Source organism: Capsicum annuum, chromosome 2, assembly GCF_002878395.1.
Source record: "Capsicum annuum cultivar UCD-10X-F1 chromosome 2, UCD10Xv1.1, whole genome shotgun sequence".
Lineage (NCBI taxonomy): Eukaryota > Viridiplantae > Streptophyta > Magnoliopsida > Solanales > Solanaceae > Capsicum > Capsicum annuum.
The window spans coordinates 124,959,105-124,983,151 of NC_061112.1; the positions used below are offsets into that span (position 1 = coordinate 124,959,105).

Below are 24,047 nucleotides of genomic sequence, written 5' to 3' on the forward strand. Positions count from 1 at the left end.
AAAAAAATTAAAAAATCCAGAAGAAAAGGAAAGCGAAAGAAATTGAAGGTTTGACTAAGGTTGATGAGGATGTTCAGATCTCTTTTGATGATGATTCCGAAGATGTTAGCGAGGTAGAGGTATTTTTTTGTTCTAAATGTATTTTTGAGTAAAATGTATTTTTGTCCTAAGTAAAGATGTTAAAATTGTAAGTTATATGTATTTTTTTTTATGTAATCAGTATGTATTTTGATGTTATGATGATAGTTACTGATTAAATGATGATTTGTGAAGATGATATATGTATTGATGAGGATGTTCAGATATTTGTTAGATATATGTATTTTTAGTATATATGATATGTATTTTTCAGTGTTGGTTTCAGTTTTGATACTATAAAAATACAGATGCATGTTAGTTTAAGCTTAAACACCAGAACAGTCTATTGATTATATGTATTTTTAGTATATTTGATATGTATTTTTCAGTGTTTGTTGCAGTTTTGATATGATAAAAATACATATGCCTGCTATATGTTTTTGATTTTTATTGGATGATTGATTTGTTGGCTGCATGTTATATGATTCTTTTTATAGGTGATGCGGGATGAAATATTCATTGTCAGAAAATTTCGAAGATTTGTACCACACATGTGTTCTTACAGTGACAAAGATATTTATGGAAGCATGCGCGCAATTTTAAACAAGGAACAATTTAAAAACTTTTGCGAGAAAAATATTTTTGGTTATTTTATGAAGAAGCATCAATGTGTAGTGCAAGTACAATTGTGCAGATGAGTTATAACGCTTGAGGTGAAGGGTAATTCTTCTTTTGAGATTTTGATTTGTGCTAATGGGACCTTTCTTAATTTTACTCCAAGGAAATTTGCCATCATAATTGAATTGAATTGTGTGTCAAATAGGTATGACTTTATTTTTTACAAGGGTGTACCAAATAAGATGGTTGAGAAGTATTTCAATGGGGCAGAAATTATATAGAAAAGACAACTATTTCTAGCATTTACGGAGAGAGTATGAGGGGAGAACAATGATATCGGATACTGAGAAATTTGCAATCCTGTACTTCCTGCATTCATTTGTCTTATCTAATGTTGAAACTGTGGTAATACCCCGTCTTCATTTCGATTTGGTTGATAGTGGAAGATATAAGGATTTTCCATGGGGTTCTTTATCTTTTGAAGATTTGGCCAGAAGTTTGAACAATCGGTTGAAAGCTGGTGGTCAATTTTATTTGATTCAGGGAATGCCACTAGCTATTCAAGTGTGATTTTACGAGTGTTGTTCAAATGTCTCACCAAAGATTGCATCGAAGGTTGATAATCGGATTCCCCGATTATTAAATTGAAAGACGATTGCACCTCGTCTACGCTTTGAGTTTTTAATGAATGCTATGTTTAATGGCGATGGCAAGGTTTGTTCTTAATAAATACATATGTATTAATATGTATTTTACAGTATATATATATATATGTATTTTCATTTACAATTGTTTAACTGATTCTTTAACATTTATTATTTACCTATTATTTTAGGTTGTCTTTAAGAACATAGAGCCAACGAAAAAGGAGCTGTCAAAATTGTAAATACCACAGAAGGATGCAACAAAACATGAACGTTCTGTTGATTCTGATGACGACTTCCAGGATCCACCACCAAGAAAGAGCAACGAACATTCAAAGAAGAAACAGAAGGTTGATTCCTCAACACCAGTAGTGAAGAAATCTTTAAGGGAAAAGCAAGTAGATAGTTTTGAAGAGCATACCCAAACGAGGACATCAACTCCTCGTGCTGCAAAGGCTGATGGAATGAAGACACCAATTTTCAAGTCAATTCCAACACGTCAGGCATCTTCTTCAAAAACGGCAAAAGAAAAGCAAACAACTTGGGTTATTTTTTCTTAGGTACACTCAAAGCCATATATTCATGTAGAGGAAGTAACTGTGTCAAAGCCTGAGAGTCATGTTGACAAACAAGCCTTTATTTCTAAGAAAGATTTTGATGCATTTCGCGCTGAGGTACTTTTTTTTGGCAAATATTTTATTTTTCATGAAAAAAATTTTGTGTATAAATTTTTTATCAAAACAGGTTCGTCGGGAATTTAAAGAAATTCGTGGTCTAATGAGAAAAAAATTCAAAAAGTTGAAGAAAGCATTTGCTCAAAGCAAGGTAAATTTTTTCTTTGAAAATTTTAGTTGATTTGAATATATATACTTATTGGACTGCCTTATACAAATACTACACATTTTGTAAAATAACTCGTTATGTTATTAGACACAATTTTTTCAGGAGCAGGTTGAAGATATTGAAGCTAATAAAGCAACAAATATTGATGAGGGAGAGTTAGAGCAATCTGGACAACATTTCAGTCCTGATGTTGTTCAATCTCCGGATAATATTTTTGACGGTACAAAGGTAAATATTAAAGTTTCAAATACATATTTATTTGTACTTTTGAATTTTATATTCAAAATATAGCCGAGGTTAATAGACTGTCAAATTTGCAATAGGATTGAAAATTGACTTAGTAACAGTAAATATTATTTGGTTCATTAAAAACACTATAACATGAGACACAGTGTGTTTTTAGTTTTATTCATATGTATTTTTAACACTGCATATGTATTTTTTAAAATTACATATGTATTTTTAAAAACTACATATGTATTTTTTAACAATGCATATGTATTTTAACAATGGATGATTATTTTGTTATGTTCTATAATAAGTATTTTTGAGTTTGATGTTATATATAAATATGTATATTCAATTTCGAAAAAAAAATAAAAAATTTGACTCAAGTATTAATAAGTTATTTTAATTTGTATATGTATTTGTAGCAACAACATGCAGATAAAGATCCTGAACATCAGAATATGGATTACGTTGGTATCGAAAAATCACCACAACGATTAAGTTTGGAGGTTGATCAGGAATTGGAGGCAAATTTGCTTGGTAAAAAGATAAATAATTAAGTTTCATATATATATATATATATATATATATATATATATATATATATATATATTCATTTGAATTCACATATACAAACAGATACAAGTACATGTTTGTTTGATGTCTTGTTTTTTATACTTGTTTTCAAGGGTGCACTGTTTTGCATTCTGAAAAAATGAATGTTGAAATTGATTCTCAACAATTAATTCCTGATGAGCTTCTCCAAAGTATAAATTTGGATTACTTACATTCTGAGAAGGTTGTTCAACATGATTGTCAAGTATGTATAGTGATGTTAACTTTATCTTCATGTCATGTAATAATCAATAGGACAATTAAATTTTTTCTTTCATTTTTCGACAGACCAGCGATGAGAAAATTGATGAAACAATTTTGTCTGATTCGCAATTCACAATCCTTGATGAGATGTTACCTAGCCTAAATGTGTATCAAATACAAAGCATCATCATACATCCATTGGCAAACCGTCTAGAAGAATCTCATCATGAAATTTTGGATGCAAATGTAATATTTTGAGTTTATTTAGGTTCAATTTGATGGAAAAAATGTAATATTCTTTTTTCAATCTTTTTGTTAGATCAACAGAGGAATCACTGATTTAGAGGTAGAACTTGATACCACGGAGCAAGTTAGAACACCTGTTAATACACAAGAAGTAACCAATGATGAACAGAGGGATGAAAAATTGTGGCGTGATTCACAAAATACAATCCCGTATGAGTTCTACCTAGCTTGAATGTCTACAATAAAAAAAGCATCATTATTCATCCATCTGCTAATCGTGAAGTAAAAACTTTCAGACCAAAGTTAAGGATTAGACGACCATCACCATACACCGAAAAATTTGGTTCAGCTTCTGGTAAGTACAATAAGATATATATATATAATTTTTTATGTAATATGTATTGCAAATACGTTTGTATTTATTAAGTTTTTATATTCTACAATTATATAGGGAGCTCAGCAGGGGTAATACGCATATTCCCCCAGAAACATCTATTTTTATATCACCTGATTGATGGGATAAAAGATAGAAAGATTGTGAAGAACTTCACAGACTGGATTTCTGCGGACCTCTTAAAAGCTACTGCTAAGAGGTTGTTCTTTTGAATAGTGACAAATTATTTTTTGTATCAATACATGTTTTCATGGTTTATCAAATCCTTAAAATATACAGGAAAGGAAAAGTGAATCATTACAAGAGGGGAAAATTAGAAATTTCAAAGATGCATTTTGGTGTTGAGGCTGTGAAAGACAAAAACTGATTCTATACGATGGAATTTGCAGATCAGACATGGACAGACTCGGTTAGTATATTATTTTGAAATGAAAATTTTTCCATTTCATCTGTAACAACACTTAAAAATACATATTAGGTTACATTGAAATACATTTGGTTTAACGTGCATGTATTTTTATGAATTCAAAGTATGATATAGTATACTACATCAAATACTGTTGCATATACTATGCGGATAACATTGTCTGCGTGTAACTGAACTTTAGGAATGCAATTTTTGATACACAAGTCATCTACATTAATATAAAAAATTGCATATGTATTTTTTACTTGCATAGACTGTAATATTTAGAATACAATTTTTTTTGAATGCTCTAAAGTTTGTCGTATTCACTAATGCAGCATATTGATGTCTGTTTTTACTACTTGAGGAAGAAGTTGAAGTATGGGCCGCACAGTTTGTACAAAAATTAGCCAAACAAATCATATAAATATAGTACAGTTGACTGCAACTTTATGAACATAATTAAATCGTTGAATGATGTATTTTCTATGGATGCTCACAATCTTAAAGATGGAGGTCAGGAGCACCATCTTATGGAATACATCAATGGGTTTCGTATGCATGCCGCAGTGCCATGACATACAGTCGAAGACATTTTTATTCCGATCAATATAAAGGAAAAACATCACTGGGTTCTCGCGATTTTATCATTTTCAGAGAGGTGTATATTCTTGTATGATTCATATGAATCCAGTGGTCATTATGCGGCTGTTCTTGCTGAGATCGAGAAAATAGCAAAGATTATTCTATTGTGTCTCCAAGTATGTGATTTCTATGTTAAGAAAGGGATTGATCATCAAAGCCATTCAAGATACAAAGACAAAGGATCCTCAGATATGTTTGATGTTTTATTTCAAAATGATTTACCTCAACAATCCAGTGGAAACTTGTAAGTTTTGAAATTACATATACCAAAACTGTATCTTTGTACAAAATATATTTCACCATTTAATTAATTTTTTTTTGTAGGAACTGTGGTGTGTTTATGGTTATGTATGCAGAGTGCCTTTTTTATGGTCACAAATTTATTGCGTTTGAGTTCGACCCCAACGCACTCCGTACAAGATATGCTACACTTTTGTGGGATTATGGGATCCGAAAACAAGAAGCAAATGTCATTAGTGATGTCGAAGCACCCGTGAGGCCTGCAAGGCAAAGTAGAATAACTAGTGTCACTGAAGTTGTTGATGTATGATGGTTTATTGATTTTTGACTTTTTGTACTTTAGAAACTAGTTTATGGATGTAGGTTTTGATTGTACAGACTAATTATATGTTTTGAATTTGTTCATATTTCATGGAGTTCTACCTTTTATGGTGAGATTTTATTAAAAAATACTTGCGTAGTTTTTATATTACATTTACAAATACATATATCGTATAAAAATACATATGCAGTGTTAAAATCAAATATTACAAAAATACATATGGACCATTCCTAATATGTATTTTAGTATGTTGTTGTTGTTCTTTAAAGTTTTTCACCACATTCTTATATTGTTAAATACAACATGTAGTGTTAGATTTAAGGAGTTCAACATTTTACTGTGAGATTTAGTTAAAAATACATATGTAGTTTTCATATTATCCTTAAAAATACATATGTAGTATAAATCAATTGTTTTTCAGTAAAAACATACATATGAAATATTAGAAACAAACACTTAAAAAATACAATTGCAACATACCTAATATGCATTTTTACTATATTTTCATTAACTATAATTATAAATTAAGATTTAAATTAAAGTGTAATTTGACATTTTAATGCAGTTATTTACAAAATATATATGCAGTGTTGATATTTTGCTATAAAATACATATGGATTATACGTTATAAATATTTCTCAAAAAAATACATATTTCTTGTTAATATAAAGATGTTGGAAAATACATGTTGATCAAACCTAATATTTAATTTTTGATATGTGTTCATTTAAAATAATTATACTTGAGAATTTAAATTAAAGATAAATTTGACTTTTTTATAAAGTTATAGGTTTGTCTATAGTTACAAAATACATATGCAGTGATTATATTTTTTTTTAAAAATACATTTGTATTATACATCAAATGTATTTTTACAGTATAAATTCATATGCAGTAATAACATCATGCAATTCAAACATATATTTATATGTCACATATACTTAAAACTTTGAACAATTACGAATCATATACTTGTTTTGTTAACCAAAGTTACCACCTTTAACCTAACATATATTTACTATGTCAAAAATACATATGAACTGCTGCTTAAAAATACATATGTAATGTACAGATTTTGAAACATATATAGCTCCATTATTCAGATATTACTGTCTTCAATTGTCAAATGATTCATAAATACATTAACTAAACTGAATTAGTTCATCATTATAAAAAAGGAAAAAAAAATTTAAGAAATAATACAGGAAAAGAAATGTATCATTTGCGATATTTCCTACAATAGCGCCTATTGTGACCCTTAGCCCCACAACCACCACATGAGTTGATATTCTTCTTTCCAAACATATCCCGACCTGATTTTTCACGATCCTTCTTTGCAGGTCTTCCTGGAGGTCTTTTGTATTTTCGAGGCAGTATATGTTTTAAATTTGTTCATATTTCATGGAGTTCTACCTTTTACGGTGAGATTTTATTAAAAAATACTTGCGTAGTTTTTATATTACATTTACAAATACATATATCGTATAAAAATACATATGCAGTGTTAAAACCAAATATTACAAAAATACATATGAACCATTCCTAATATGTATTTTAGTATGTTGTTGTTGTTCTTTAAAGTTTTTCACCACATTCTTATATTGTTAAATACAACATGTAGTGTTAGATTTAAGGAGTTCAATATTTTATTATGAGATTTAGTTAAAAAAATACATATGTAGTTTTCATATTATCCTTAAAAATACATATGTAGTATAAATCAATTGTTTTTCAGCAAAAAATACATATGAAATATTAGAAACAAACACTTAAAAAATACAATTGCAACATACCTAATATGCATTTTTACTATATTTTCATTAACTATAATTATAAATTAGGATTTAAATTAAAGTGTAATTTGACATTTTAATGTAGTTATTTACAAAATATATATGCAGTGTTGATATTTTGCTATAAAATACATATGGATTATGCGTTATAAGTATTTCCCAAAAAAATACATATTTCGTGTTAATATAAAGATGGTGGAAAATACATATTGATCAAACCTAATATTTAATTTTTGATATGTGTTCATTTAAAATAATTATACTTGAGAATTTGAATTAAAGATAAATTTAACTTTTTTATGAAGTTATAGGTTTGTCTATAGTTACAAAATACATATGCAGTGATTATATTTTTTTTAAAAAAATACATTTGTATTATATATCAAATGTATTTTTACAGTATAAATTCATATGCAGTAATAACATTATGCAATTCAAACATATATTTATATGTCACATATATTTATAACTTTGAACAATACGAATCATATACTTCTTTCATTAATCAAAGTTACCACCTTTAACCTAACATATATTTACTATGTCAAAAATACATATGAACTGCTGCTTAAAAATACATATGTAATGTACAGATTTTGAAACATATATAGCTCCATTATTAAGATATTACTGTCTTCAATTGTCAAATGATTCATAAATACATTAACTAAACTGAATTAGTTCATCATTATAAAAAAGGAAAAAAAAATTAAGAAACAATACAGGAAAAGAAATGTATCATTTGCGATATTTCCTACAAGAGCGCCTACTGTGACCCTTAGTCCCACAACCACCACATGAGTTGATATTCTTCTTTCCAAACATATCCCGGCCTGATTTTCCACAATCCTTCTTTACAGGTCTTTCTGGAGGTCTTTTGTATTTTGGAGGCAGTACTATTTCAACAAGTGTGGTCTCTAGAATTATCCAATCATCGTTGTATGACAACGGATAGATTGAAACATCATATGTCTTCAAAACTGTTTTTGGTTTAAACAAATCAGAACAGTATGACCCCTTCTCAAAATTCTTTTTCTCTAACACCGTACAAGCATGTGCACATGGTATCTCATCTATTTGAAAAGCATTACATGAGCATTTCTTTTCTTTGATGCAAACAATGAAGTGATTTTGTTTGTCGTGTACCGTATATACATATTCTGTGGTTGGTACAACCTGATATAAAAATAAAAAAATATTTATGTAATAAAAATACATATGGAGAGTACATTTTTACAGAGCAGTCAAATACATATGCAGTTGTTAGTAATTTTCAATACAATAATATACATATGCAAAATACATATGATGTATTTTAAATGTTCATATATTTTATGTTTTATATCTTTTCATTTATTTACAACTGCATGGAAAGTATTTTTACATTGATACTTTATGCATTTTATCCTTTAATATTTATGTTTCCATAATTAAAATTTCCACAAATCAAAAAGGTCATGCTGTCATACGGGTACACAAAGCCTCATTCTCACTGAGTATGTCATTAAACTTTTCAATGAGTGTTGTGAAGGTATATGAAGCCTGCTGCCTATTTGTACAATTTCATTTTGCAAACAATAATCGAACTTCCTCAAGAAAGTCATAAATTGGCAGTTCTCTAGCTGATACAAGCACTCCATTTATTGACTCTGCAAAGTTTGAAGACAAAGTCCATCCTCTGTGAACTGTTGCATACGACCTAGCCCACTTTTCGTAACAGGCCAATTCCAAATATATCTTCACCCTCATATCAGCTGCCTCAACTTTTTCCATTAACATGTGAAATTCTGACTTTGAATATGATTTGGCCATTGTATAAAATATCTCCGACAATGCATCGTGTGACTTTCTGTAAAGTTTTTTCATATTACCCCATAGATGCCACATACATGCATAATGTGGAACATCATCATACACATCACCAACAACCTTTATGATGCTTGGATTCCTATCAGACACAACACACATGTTTTGTCTAACCCCGTACGCTTCCTTTAGATTCTCGAAGAACCACGTCCAAGATGCATCATTTTCAGAATCAAGCACACCATATGCCAAAGGAAATATATGACTTGTATACATAATTCATAATTTTCAGAATCAAGCACAACATATGCCAAAGAAAATATATAACCTGCGCATATAAAAAAAATCTGCGCAGGCCTATTTAAATACAGTTAGGAACTGCATATGTATTTATTACAATATAGTTCAATTAAAATGTATATTTTATCTACCAGAAATTGTATCAATTCACATCAACCTCCCTAGCAAACATAACCAATTTTACATGTTTTATTCAGAAAACTTTGAACATATATCTAATTATATACACATATGTATATATGAATTGGATATATGTATTTTCCAAATCTACAGCAGAAAGCCAAAAAAAATACAACCAGTTATAGTAATTAAATAATACTAACCTACTCCATCCGTTGTACATGCTGTTACAAATGCCCCAGTATACATTCCTCTCATATGACTAGCATCAACAACTACGACGGGTCTACAATGATCGAATTCTTTAATGAATGCATGTAGAGCGATAAATACATACAAGAACGCATTATCATCTGTCTTCTTCATTCTTATATGTGAATCCGGATAGGTAGTATTCAGAACATATAAGTATGATGGTAGTTTCCCATAAGATGCTGATGGCTTACCCCTCAATTCTTCTAACGCTCTTTCCTTTGCCCTCCAACATAAAGTGTATGTCAAATCTATACCAAAATCTTCCTTCATGTCATTTTTTATTTCTGTCGCACTGTATTTTCTTTTGTGTTTTTTGAATTTCTATTTAACCATACCAGCTATCAACATACTAGTTCTATGCACCTTTGGATAGATATTGTCCTTCACCGGGCATGTATGTTGAGGTCTGAATTCTCTTATTCTAAACATTCCTGTTTCTCCTATTCCTGATGCACGCATTAAAAATTCACAGTTTCTTGATTTGCAAAATAATGTATACCTGCACGCAACATAATTTATTACATTAAAAATACATATCCAAACTAATATTAAACAAGATCTGAGAGATATAGAATGTACGTACGTTTTCTTACTTGACCTTTTACTGTGCGTTTGAAACTTCTCCCTAATTGAATAGTCCTTCATGACTAACTTTAAAATTATTTTTCTCAAGTAAACCTAGTCTTCCTCAACATGCTTATGATGTGGGTCTGAGATAATCACCTCAACAGGATCCATCTCAAAAATATCTAAAGCTTCTGTATTTTCACAAACCACCAAAGCTCCTTCATTTGTTGTATTTATCACTGTTTCCAAGTTGTTATAGTTGATTCCTCTTTCAGCAACACATATAGATGAACTTGCCAAGTTGCTCCCTACAACTTTATCCACAATGCTTACATATAAAGGAAGATAATTCATGTCTTGTATCAACTTTTTCTGCAATATAAACACTTTTAAACTCATATCGTTATGTATTTCTATCTGCCTTGCATTAGGAGTGATTTGATATTCCATTAGAATACGTTTGATGGTTAAATCCACACTTAAGTGAGATGCCAAAATATCGTGCAGCTCAACGAATGTGGCTGATGTGCTCAATAGTATAGCATCAGTGATATATTCTTCAAAGTTCTTTTCGTACGTCCATCGACCAGAGTGCTTCACAAGGACTGGTATGCTTCCCATTTCTAAAATACAAAATACACAAACTATTTGATCAAACGGAAGTAAAACAGGAACTAAACATATTATCACATATACACTTATACTCTCAAATTCCCACAAGCAAAACAAAAATACATATGCAGTGTTTACATATATTGCATATAAAATACATATGCAGTATTAAAACTAAGCATATAAAAAAAATACATTTGGAGCATAACTAATTTGTAATTTGATATGTTACATACAAATTTGTCAGATATCCCTTTTTATAACACACACTTTTTAGATTTACGTGCAAACAAAGATACACAACCAACATCTCAATTAAAAAAATACATACACACAAGATTACCTTAAACTAAATTATTTTTGCAAATATAAATTTATATATCAAAATTCCTACAACAAAACAAAAAATACATATGCACCATTACCATTATCAATATTAAAAATACATATGCAGTGTTATCATTAAACACATAAAAAATACATATGGACGAAGATATTTTATACTTTTATCTGGGTTCATAGAATATCGTCAACTTCAACAGAAACATTCGTTCAATCAATTATCTAGTATTTCAAAAAAAAAAAAATTGAATGTATTTCAATTCGAAAGTTGTTTACAATTATTCTATTGTTAAAACAATCAATATAACAACAAATGATCATAAAAAATAGAGCCGAATACTAATTTTTTTCCCATTGAAACAACTTTAAAGATGAAATTTGCAACAGATACTTGAATTCCAATTTTACTGCTGCCTAGATTATAACTCTAATTTGTTTTACAATTTTTTCACATACAAATTAACGACGACAATCAAAACTTGATAAGCACATCAGTAATGGTAAAAAAAAAGGTGAACTGAATATCAATAATGGTTATGTACCTTGAACAGCAGTAATGGTTGAATTTTTAACTGACAGTTGAATTCAAACAAATATAACAGATGAATCAACAATTGAATTTGATTCAATCGAATAACTGCTTCGTTTTGCAATTGCTGTTAATTTCGCATAAGAATCAGTTCAATTTGATTAAGCAATACAGGGTTGGTTTAGAAGAAATTGAAAAAACAAAAAAATATGCAGCTGTTAATGGTGAAAAACTGAAATTTGAATTATTTGATTATAACGGATGTCACGTTTTTTAAGTATTTTAAATGGAAAGGAATCAACATATTTACTTGATTGGTAATTATACCATATATAGCTCAACTAATTTCAGTTAATTAAGTGCAGTAGTTTTTTTGTAGATGTATTTTTACAGCAACATTTTTTAAAAATACAAAATAAAAATTGCTATAAAATATAATTATGAAACTGTTACTATAAAACTAGTAATTAGGCTCTTAAGTATACTAATTTTGCCGAACAGAGGGCTGTTGGTCCAATTAATTACACCATTTTTTATTAACAAAATGACTATCCAAAATTCTTTTTTCTTTTTTTTTTTCCTCTCTACGCCTTCAACAATTAGATTTTCAAATCTAATTCTTTCTCTACCGCTTCCTGACTTACTTTATTTATTTAGAATATGGACATAACTATGACTCGCAGGATGACACAATTTTTCTAAACCGTGGCAGCACCGGGGTTACCTTTTAAGATGAAATGAAATTAAATCTATTGTACAGTGTCCTTCTCATAAACTTGTATCTCAAATTTACTTAATTGCCCATCCAAGTTTGATTTTATTTGTTTGGGTTTGGGTAGGTCTTTTTGTACGTGAGATTTTGCATCTTTTAGGTTTGAGTTGCATTTTGACCCCTTTTGACCAAGAGTGAAGAGTGAAATCGAGCGAAGCATATGAGTTCACGTATACACACTCGCCCTATACCATACATAGCAAATATTATATCATGTTAATATCCTAGGTTCAGAAGCGGATTCAAGATTTGGAAGTTTCGGATGCCATACTACTTTGAAAAATAGTGTACACTGAGCCCAAGCTATATCAATGTTTAAACAGAGTAAATATATTTTAACATCGTGGAAATACACTGAGTTTATTGTTGTTATATGTGCATGGAAGAGCTTGGCTCACTGGTTATGGCTTTATGATTTTATTGGAGGTCGAGAGTTCAAATCCTGGTTGCAGACTTCTGTTTTTTTTTTGGTCGAAAACCAACAGATTCTTATTACTCCTTCAAAACCAATATTTACAACATTCTCAAAGGCATCATAAATGACACACCCTATCTTCTGGATATATCTAATTTATACATTTCAAAAAATCTGCTCTAACCACTCCCTCTCTGTTCTCTTCTTCCCTTTGTGTATCTTCTCCTCAAGTTTGCATTTGTATTCCCACCAAATTTGATTTAACACTATCACAGGTCTAGGTACTCTTTTATTCCACAATGCATCATTCCTAGCCTTCCATATATGATAGATGAGTGCTGCAGTGACCATCCACTACATCCCTCTACTCAATTTGCCTTTTGCCTACCTAGCTATTCTGCTCCACCATCCTGTTAGTTCTATATTCTGCATCTTAACCTTCAGCTTTTTGAGAATGATATCAATACATTCCTTGGAGAATTTACGATGAAAGAACAGATGAGTTGTTGTTTCCTTAGCATTCTTGCACAACATACATGTTTTCTCATTACTAACGCCTATTTTCCTTAGTCTTGATCTTGTCATTAACCTTTTATGTGCAGCTAACCAGCTGATAAAACAGTGTTTAGGAATATTATCTTTATTCCAAACACCCCTCCAAGTTACGTTGGCCACATTGGTTGCTCACCTTTCAGCCACTTATAACCTCCTTGCAGAGTGTATTTTCTATTTACTTTTTGCCATCTATTTTGGACATATCCCTGAGAGACCTTATCCCTTACTGCACAAACACTCTTCCAGTACCAGCATGAGTCATTTCTGTCTTTATGCTCCCACCAATCAACCCCTTTCAAATAAACATGGTTCACCAACTTCACCCAAAGCGTATTAGCTTTACTAGCAACGTGCCCGACATATTTTGCAACCGATGTATCATTCCATACCCTGCAGTCAACAACCCCTAGCCCCTTTTCATTCTTCCTTCTACAAATCATATCCCACGAAATCAAATGACATTTATCCGTATGCACCTGACCAGTCCAAATGAAATTTTTGCACACAGATACAATCTGCTACATAATTTTCCTGGGCAATAGAAAAATGGAAGCCCAATATGTTTGAACATGCATCAGGACAACATTCACTAGTTGTGTTCTACCTGCGCAACACAAGTTTTTGGATCCCCAAGATTTAATTCTACTTATCTTCTAATCCAAAAGCACTTCACAATCTATTATAGACAACTTCTTGGGTGAAATAGGCACTCCTAAGTATTTGAAGGGTAATTTTCCGCTTGAATACCTTGTGGCTTCACATATATCCTGTACTGTTTCATCACCCATATTTGCTGAAAAAAAACTTGATTTTGTTGGATTTGTGTTCAGACCTGAGGTCATGGAGAAGTTTTTAAGACCCCTCAAAAGGAGCATAATAGATGGTAGTTCCCCTTTGTAGAACACCAGCATGTCATCAGCAAAGCACAAGTGGTTGAGCTTTAAACTTTTGCACTTCATGTGAAACTTAAGTCCTTATGATTTGCTACCCAATTCATAATCCTTGTAAAATACTCCATACATACCACAAATAGCAAAGGGGATATTGGATCCCCTTGTCTAGTCCTCTCTTGCCTGTGATCTTGCCATCTATCCCTCCATTAATAACAATTGAGTACTGTGTAGTCGTGACACATTCCATGATCTATTGAATAAACTGATTAGAGAAATCAAGACCATATAACACCTCCCTGACAAAGTCCTATTCGACTAAATCATAGGCCTTTCGCAAGTTAATTTTTATTAGGCAACTTTTTGTCGTATTTTTCTAATTGTATAATCTGAAAAGGTCCTGACATATGAGTATATTTTGTGCAATACTCCTCCCAGCTATAAACACACTTTGGTTTGCAGACACCGCAGTTGGAAGCACATTCCCCAGTCTTGTACATAACATCTTAGATATGATTTTATATATTGTGTTGCAACAGGAGATTGGTCGATAATCATGTACTGATTTAGCATGTGACCCCTTTGAATCAAAGTAATTATAGCTGTATTTACACCTTTAAGCATTTTTTCAGTTTTGAAAAATACTAGCACTGTTGTTGTTACCTCTGCACCCACCACAGTCCAACTATCTTTGAAAAATTAGCTCCCAAAACCATCTGGCCCTGGAGCTTTATCTCCATCAATTATCCATAATACTTTCTTAACATCCTTTTCATCAAACTCCTGCACTAGCAACGCTCTATCGTTTGATGACACTCTACTCCCATGTCCGAGTACTCTACTATCTACTGCCGGTTTTGTATCTGAACATGTCCCCAGTAAATCAGTGTAATATTCAGTAAAAGCATTCACCACTCCATGTGCATCTATTCTATCTTTTCCCCTTTATCCTTGACTCTGAACGCTCTATTAGCATGTCTTCTAGCTTTGATGCGAGGATGAAAAAACCTTGTATTTAAATCCCCTTCTTTCAACCATTTTATCTTGCATCTCTGGAGTAGAAACTTTTCTTTTGCCATTTTTAGTATTCTGTATTCATTAGCTGCATGTCTTTCTTGATCAATCAACTTTGGATTCTTAGGGTCAGCATGTAATTTGGTTTGAAGTTCCTCCAAGACCTTGAGGCCATCTTCCTCCCTTAGCTCAATATCACTAAACTTAGCCTTATTCAGCCTGGTCAGCATGTCTTTCATCCTATTTAGCTTACCAACTACTTAGTACATTTTCCTGCTTGCACATGGAATCTACCAACTCTCTGCGACTTTGGTCATGAATTCAGAATCAAGACTCCACATATTTTAATATTTAAACTGTTTTCTCTCTATTCTCTGTGTTTTTCCCACTGGATTATAACTGAACAATGGTCAGACAAACCTTCATTCATGAACTGTACATAGCTGATTGGTAGCTGGACCAGCCATTCATCATTTACCAAGACCCTATCAATCTTACCACCCTAGCCTCATCTTGCTGTTTATTGGTTCACGTATAGTAAGCCCCTGTAGATTTTAAATCTTGAAGCTAGCACATCTCAACACACTGCTTGAAATATTTTATTTCAGCCATTGTGACTCTAGAACCCACCCTTTCTTCAATTCCTAACACACTATTAAAGTCACCTATTACCACCCATGGTCCTTGAATTATGTTGCTTATCCTCTAGATATCCTTCCATATCTCCTTACTAATCACACAAATCATTGAATGCATACACTAGTGTGATTAGCATGGTATTCCCTGTGCCTTTCTGTTTTACTTGACTATGTATCAGTTGTGAAGTTACCTCCAATATTTGAACCTCAAACGTATCTGGTTTCCATAACAACCACCCTTCCACTAGGATGTCTATTGTAAATTGTAACAAACGACCAGTCCCTACACAAGTTAAGAGATGCTTTTGTGGTATTAGCACTCTTAACTCGTCTCTAGGAGTCCAAAAAAGCCTACCTTCAGCCTATGCATGAACAACTTAATTTCAGCTTGTTTGTCTGCTCTATTTAGACCCCTAGAGTTATAAAACCCAATGTTATCCAGCAGAGATAGGATCTACCCCATCCCTACATTTTACAGGGCTCCTATCCTTTCCAATGGTAGACCTCACACCATGTTTGTCTATTCCAGCTATTGGCGCAACCCCTTCTAGATTATCCACTTCTTCACCCAAAGCAGCACAGGCATTACTCACCTCTGCCTGACTACTTGTGGATGCTTTAGCCGTTACTGTCTTATTTCCCTGCACCTTTATCCATGCTTCAGTTTGTTTTTTATCATTTTTTTACTGTGCACTTAGGATTATCTTCTTGCCCTCAATTATCACTTTATCATGCCTTCTACAATCCAGTTCTGTATGCCTCAAATTTTTACATTTGGTGTATAACGTAGGCTTTCATTCATATTCAACTTGTTGTCTTACTATTTCTCCAATTTTGTTTTCAAACAAGATCTCTCTTGAAAATATTTTATCTATCGACATTTCTACCAAAACTTGAGCAAACGTCATTCTATCTTTATTCGTAGTCGCTCTATTTACTTTGATTGGATTCCCTGCCAGGCTTGCGAGCTTCGTCAACGCCTTTTGACTCCAGTATTTTACGTCTAGACCATTCAACCGAACCCAAACTGGCACCTTCTCCATTCCCTCTTTTGATGTAACAATACCAGCCCTCCCAGGCTTTACTACTACTGCTTTTCGATCGAAAATTAGTACACCCTCCTCAACCACCTTATCACGGTTATCTCTGTTCACGAAACACCCCCTTATTCACTTGGACTACTTTATCAATTCTGTAATCCTTCCACAACTCTCTTAAGAAAACCCTCTATTACCAGCTTTGGTCACACAACACCAGTCGACCAATAGTTAATTTCCCCTTGTACATCCTCAATCATTATTTTTACGTTACCCACAGGCTTCTCTGGAGAGGATAAGTCATAACCCTCTTTCCCCATCGATTTTCCCACAATTTTACTCCACGAATTATCCCCTTGTCCACCAGTTGACTTAGGAGAAAGGATTTTCGGATGGCCTACCATAGATCCATCATTTTCCTCATTCTCCATCATATCCGCCCATGATTCACTGTTCGAATTCATTTTTGGGTTCCCACCAGGGGTACCCTTTGCTGCACTTCCACTCGACATTGCAATTGGTTGCACTCCACCCAGCGGATTAACATTCTGAGTAACCTAATTTTTTTGCCCCCTCCCTGCAGTCTTTGGTTTCTTAGCCATGGTCAGCTATCGCCGAGGAGATAATCGCATCCTACAGAGAGAAGTTTTAACTCCTTTTTAATTGTTGTTGAAACTTGCAGACTATTTTTTAAATAATGAATCGACAAAAATTTAAGAAAAAATACAAAGTGGGGTCCATCTTTACTTCTTCGGACTGCATATATTTTATACTGAATATGTTGTTGTTCTTGTTTTTGGGGTCCGAACCCACATCCACGAACATAAAAGGTTAGATTTCCACCAGTAAAACTATGTGCCCCACTGCTTGTCTGGGTGCGGATTAAATTTTATACATTTTCTCATATATAAAGTTTCAATCGAGACTTCTGGGTGTCATGAAACCCCGACCCATATACATAGATCCGCCCCTGATTGGCACGATTAGGGGTCATTTCATTCACTGATCAGACAAAATTATCCTGGAATTGATAATCTTTGAATTGGTTTATTGAGCTGTTGAGTAATGGTATAAAATAAATTCAAGTTTGATTGAATAAGGTGAAATATTCTAAATTAAGTTTAATTTGGAATTAAATTTTCCTATGGTCGATTGACAATATAAATTTATGAGAAAAGTCATAAAGTCACCCCTCAACTTGTCCGACTTTTTAAAAAAGATATTTAAATTATATGGGCGACCTATTACCCCATGAAATTAATTTCAACTACAACAAATACACTACTTTGATGCATTTTCAGAGCAAGTGTAGTGTCAATGGGTAAGGCGCATATGGATGGTTAAATTTTAACTCCAAACCAGTATAAAACTGCCACATAACATTAAATTATACCCCCAAATCAATATAAAGCTGTCACATGTCATTATCAATAAAAAAATTTCTTCTTTCATTGATAGTCCCAAAACCTCCATTGATTGAAACTCATCTTCTCCAAACAAGAAGAAAGAAAGAATCCATCAATTTCCGAGTAAATTCCTCTTATTGTCGCTCATCAACTTAGGAAAATATCCCAATAAAGTCATTTATCTTTTTTTTTTTTTGTTCCAATAATATCATCGAACTTTATGTTTTTTCTTAAAAGTCAATAATTGCTAAAAGTGACTCAAAAGATGAGAGAAAAATGATAAAAAAATTCCTTTAAGTTTGAACTTTGAATTTAAATGATTCTTAATAGTTAACAATACGAAATATCAATAACCTTTCAACTGTAAGACTTAGTGAGTACAATCTTCTTTCAACTTTTAACTACAATATTAAATCTGACGATGTCCACCAAAAATTGCAATTAAAATTGTTAGAAATAAGTTTATATGTACTGCATTTATTTGGAAATTTAGGAGTTGAATAATAAAATAATATTATATATTTATTCATTTTAGGATTAATCTTTATTTTTGATAAAATTGTTCAAGTTAGTTGTTAGTTTCTTCTATTCAAAATTATTGTCTAAAAAATTATAATTCACAAAGAAGACGATGAATTCCTGCAAATAAAAAAAAAATAGGATCTCTAGCTAGTAGAAGAACCATATATAAATATTTTAAAAGATTTTTATTTTAAAAAATAATGCATATTAACGAATACCTTGATAATAACATCAATCATTCACTATCAAATAAAATTAGGTGATTTTATCTAACCATTTTGTAACTTAAAAATATTTTAAGGTTTCAATATTATTTTTATCAATCTTGTGATATTATTTCAGACAAAATTATATCAACTCGTCAACTTGGCTGTAAAAATTGAATACATTTACCAATTTGGACAATAAACGTACTTATTTATTTCATTTAAAATATAACTACCCATTTTAAGCTCTAATTTAACATTCTTTGTCTTTTTAATTTATTTTTAATATTATGATTTGTATCATCTTAAATTATATTATGCACTTATTGATAAAATATATTAAAACTAATTTAAGAAGTAAAAAAGTAAAAATAATTGAAGGCCTATTAATACTTCATGTAAAAAAATAAGGACTATTTAAATTCAAATTTTAAACTTGATAGACTATTTTGGTCATTTTTTGAGTCACTTTTAACAATTATTAGTTTATAAGTAAAATGCACAAACTTGAATGATATTATTGAAATAAAAAAAAGATAAATGACTTTAGTGAGACATTTTGCTAAGTTGGGTGACAGTATAAGGAATTGACTCTCAATTTTCAACTACAACTTGATCTCAATATCTACTTCAAATAAAATAATAAATGAAAAAAAATCCAGTGCAAATGCCTAACCTTAACACAATCAAAATTGAAAACAATGTGTATATATGAACACCAAAATTGGGGAAAAACAAAAATAAACTTGAAATATAAACGAAATAAATTCTTAACTAAAATTCATTATGTTAAAAAATTAACGTCACTTTTTACTTCTAAAATGTGATAAAAAATCAAAACATATAACTATGCCGGAGAAATAAAGAAATACACAAATCAAAGAACTTAAATTGAAAAACACAAGCAGTAAAATAAAAGAAGTGGGGAGAGTGAAATGAGTTGTGGAATTCACAAGAATGATGAGATTTGTTGGAGAAAGAAAAGAGAATGGAAAGTGAAATGAGTTAAAATGTGAAAAAATTGAGTTTTTCACGCGATCCTTTATCAAACTGGTAGAAAAAAGTGATAAACAGAAGATAAGACACATGCTCCTAACATAAAAATACAGCTGAAGTAAAAAGTGTGTATTGGTTCTTGTTAGAACTGATTTGGTAGGGTAATAGATCGCCCGTATAGTTTAAATGTCTTTTTAAAAAAGTCGAACAAGTTGAGAAGTGACTTTATGACTTTTCTCTAAATTTATCCTCAAATAAATTTATACCATTAACTAAACACAACATAAATTTGATCAATTCTTCCCCTTCCATGACTTGCCCAAATACAGATGTTAACCAGTTCTTGTTCAGTAACAAAAGTATCCATGGACCTAGCTGGTGTAACACGATAAATATTCATCACCATATATAGTAAAGTTCTATCCATCCTTCGAAATGCAAATCTTGGAACTAGTTAATCCATTCCCCTATATAAATTGGATTGAAATGTGTACTTGATTCATAATTTATCATATAATTTTTCTGTTTTATTTTAGTTGACCCTCTTTCTAAAAAAATTTGTTTCAATTTAACTGTTCATTTGATGAAATCTAGAGGATTTTACTATGTCTTTCAATACTACCCTCAACATTAAATGACTAAATAAAATATATTTACTCAAATTTATATTTTCAAAGCATAATTAATAATGCTAATTTGATAAAATACACCCATAATTAATATTTTCTTAATGAGTGTGTCAAGTTTATAAGGGTCGACTAATATGAAACGGAGAGAGTACTACTATGTATGGTCCCTTCTTGAGCCCAACCCAATATTCATTTACAAGGTCCAGAATTAGTTAGTTGAGCAAAATATTAAGTATAAATAACATAAATACCAACCCTTTGAAAGTAATTACACTCTTTCCTATTTTTTAATTACTTTACTTTTTCTCCCTATTAATATACATAACATAGCCGACATATACATAACATTTTGTGTATATGTTGGGATTTTTGTAATATATTCAGGGAGTTGGGATTTTTTGTAATATTGAAAACATAAGTTGTGTATTTATGTAATTTTTAGAAATATTAACCTAGATAACTCGACTATTCTTGGACTTAAGAGTGTACAGACCAAATCATCAAGTCAAATCAAACCGTCGAACTAAATTAAATCGAGAAAAAAAATCGACTTGTGCTTTGGTTTGGTATTAATAAAAAAAAAAAGTCAAACCAAACCCAAATCAAACCGACATATTATATATATATATATATATATATATATACATATATATATATATATAATTTTAATTTTGTATACATAAAATATTAATTATAATCTACTTGTTAAATACTTTTTCAATTAGTTTTATTAATTTTCAATATTTAGAAAGTAAATGTGCGTGTGTGTGTATATATATATATATATATATATATACATATTAATTCAGATTTGGGCCTTTAAGTTGTAATATTTTTTCCATTATTTCCAATTAAATGATCCAAAATTCAATATAAACTTAAAAAACCTAATTAGTTTCAAGAGAGTTTTCCGCTCCTCAATTTTTCATAATTGTGTTTTTTCATTAGCGCATGAGTGAAAACATATTTGATCCTGTCTTCAATCACAATATAATTGTAAAAACTAAAGATTATAAAAAAAATCGAAAGAACCGACTAAAACCTAAACCAAAAAAATTGATTTTATGTTGGTTTGATTTGGTTTATATTTTAATAAACCGACATGATTGATTGATTTTTTTTTTTTTAAAAGAAACCAAACCAATCCGACCTATGTACACCCTACTTTAACTAACTGGTCACTGATCCATGCAAAATTTTTATAAACCATTATAGTTTGGTTGCATATTATCAAGCATTGGTCACTGATCCATGCAAAATTTTTATAAACCATTATAGTTTGGTTGCATATTATCAAGCATCGCTATACATCAGGTATTTATCGTTCATATTAAAAATACATAAATACAAAGATTTGCTAAAATATTCCTGCTTCGAAACACATAAATACATGCAAAAATACAAAAAACGTAAAAAAAAAAGAAGAAGAAATCTCACATCTAAAAATATATTTATGAAGTCGAAAAATCTTCTTTCCTTGAAATACTGAATTTCAAAGGTATATACATTGAAGAGGAGCGAAATACAGAAGTCATTATAATAGGTACTAAATATTAATTAGATACTAGTACTTAATTAGGGGTAATTTAGTGCATATTGATATACTTCTTATTTTCTAAGAGTGATTGATTTCTTAAAGGTAAGTTCATGCTAAAAAAATCATATAATATAAATCAATGAAAGTATATGAAATAGACAATATTATGGGCGATTCAATATTATTGATGACTTAAAGGCGAACTTCATTGAAATTTCGCCTTAATTTTTTTCTCAGAAAAAAGTAAAAGAAAAACTTTCATTCATATTGTTAAGTGGAATCCATTTGTTTTTAGTTTTCTTTTTTAATAATCGAGTGCTTCCTAATAATTCGTTTTCAATTAATAATGTAGTAGATTATAACCCATTCAGTCTCTCTTGAGCATTGTTGATTTAAGTAAGATCGCAACAATCAGCTTAGGGTGCGAGAGTTTAACTTCGCCTTCATACACTCTAAGACCGACCAATTTAGCTTCAAGAAGTGGCTTTGAAACAATCGGCTTAGGGTGCGAGAGTTTAACTTCGCCTCTGTACACTCTAAGGCCGACCAATTTGGCTTCAATATGGTGCCTTTGCAATAATCGGCTTAGGGTACGAGAGTTTAACTTCGTCTCCGTACACTCTAAGACCAACCAATTTGACTCCAAGATGGTGTCTTTGAAACAATCGGCTTAGGGTGCGAGAGTTTAACTTCGCCTTCGTACACTCTAAGACCGACCAATTTGACTCCAAGATGGTGGCTTTGTAACAATCCGCTTAGGGTGTGAGAATTTAACTTCACCTCCGTACTCTTTAAGACTGACCAATTTGACTCCAAGATGGTGGCTTTGCAGCAATCGGCTTAGGGTTCAAGAGTTTAACTTTGCCTCCGTACACTCTAAGACCGACCAATTTGACTCCAAGATGGTAGCTTTGGAAAAATTGGCTTAGGGTGCGAGAGTTTAACTTCGCCACCGTACACTCTAAGACCGATCAATTTGGCTTCAAGATGGTATCAATTTTCTTTTTCTTTGAATAAAACCACAATATAGAGGAACTTTCTATCAGCAACTGTTTGTACAGGTATTTTGCTCAACTTCAACTTGTTTTTAACTAAACCTCCCTTGTTTATGTAGATTGCAGCAATGATTCACTTTAAGGACTATACTTCTCCATCCTCCAACAACAAGTATCTTCTTATTGAGGCTGATGATGGTACAATTTTATCCAAGCTATTGACTCACACTCCATTGGTCAGTAGGTGTGCAGATCTATGGCCGCCCTTGGTGAATTCTCTTCATATGCCGAACTGGACTTCTGAACATGACCTTGGTTTTAATTGAGCCGTTAAAGTATGGACTCTTCAGTCTCCAAACCAATGTCAGTTGAATGTTGCGAGCAGCCTTCCTTACCTAGGGCGTCGAATACTCCAGGAAGATATACGTTGGGGAAGTGCCATTGAGATAGATGGTGAATTTTGTCATATTCAAGGATCTTAGGAATGGGCTGAGGATATTTTGACTAGAAGTCAACAAACTCTGAAGGAATCAAAAGTATATGATGTTGTTTATGCTTCTTTATTTACCTATGATTGAATTTCAAGCATATTTCAAGCCTTTTCTGAAGTATGGTGACCAAGGACAA

The 24,047-nt window shown here is 31.4% G+C and overlaps 1 protein-coding gene across 1 annotated transcript; it reads left to right on the forward strand.

Annotated features, from left to right (window-relative positions):
* The first annotated feature begins 1,026 nt into the window (after positions 1–1,026).
* LOC107858098 lies at positions 1,027–4,237 on the forward strand. The gene is made up of 13 exons (XM_047407799.1): positions 1,027–1,260; positions 1,348–1,410; positions 1,643–1,843; positions 1,901–2,014; positions 2,085–2,165; positions 2,286–2,411; positions 2,837–2,951; positions 3,101–3,231; positions 3,315–3,476; positions 3,550–3,686; positions 3,773–3,831; positions 3,928–4,069; positions 4,150–4,237. The coding sequence occupies exons 1-13, from the start codon at positions 1,027–1,029 to the stop codon at positions 4,235–4,237; spliced, it is 1,653 nt and encodes a 550-aa protein (XP_047263755.1).
* Positions 4,238–24,047: the final 19,810 nt, after the last annotated feature.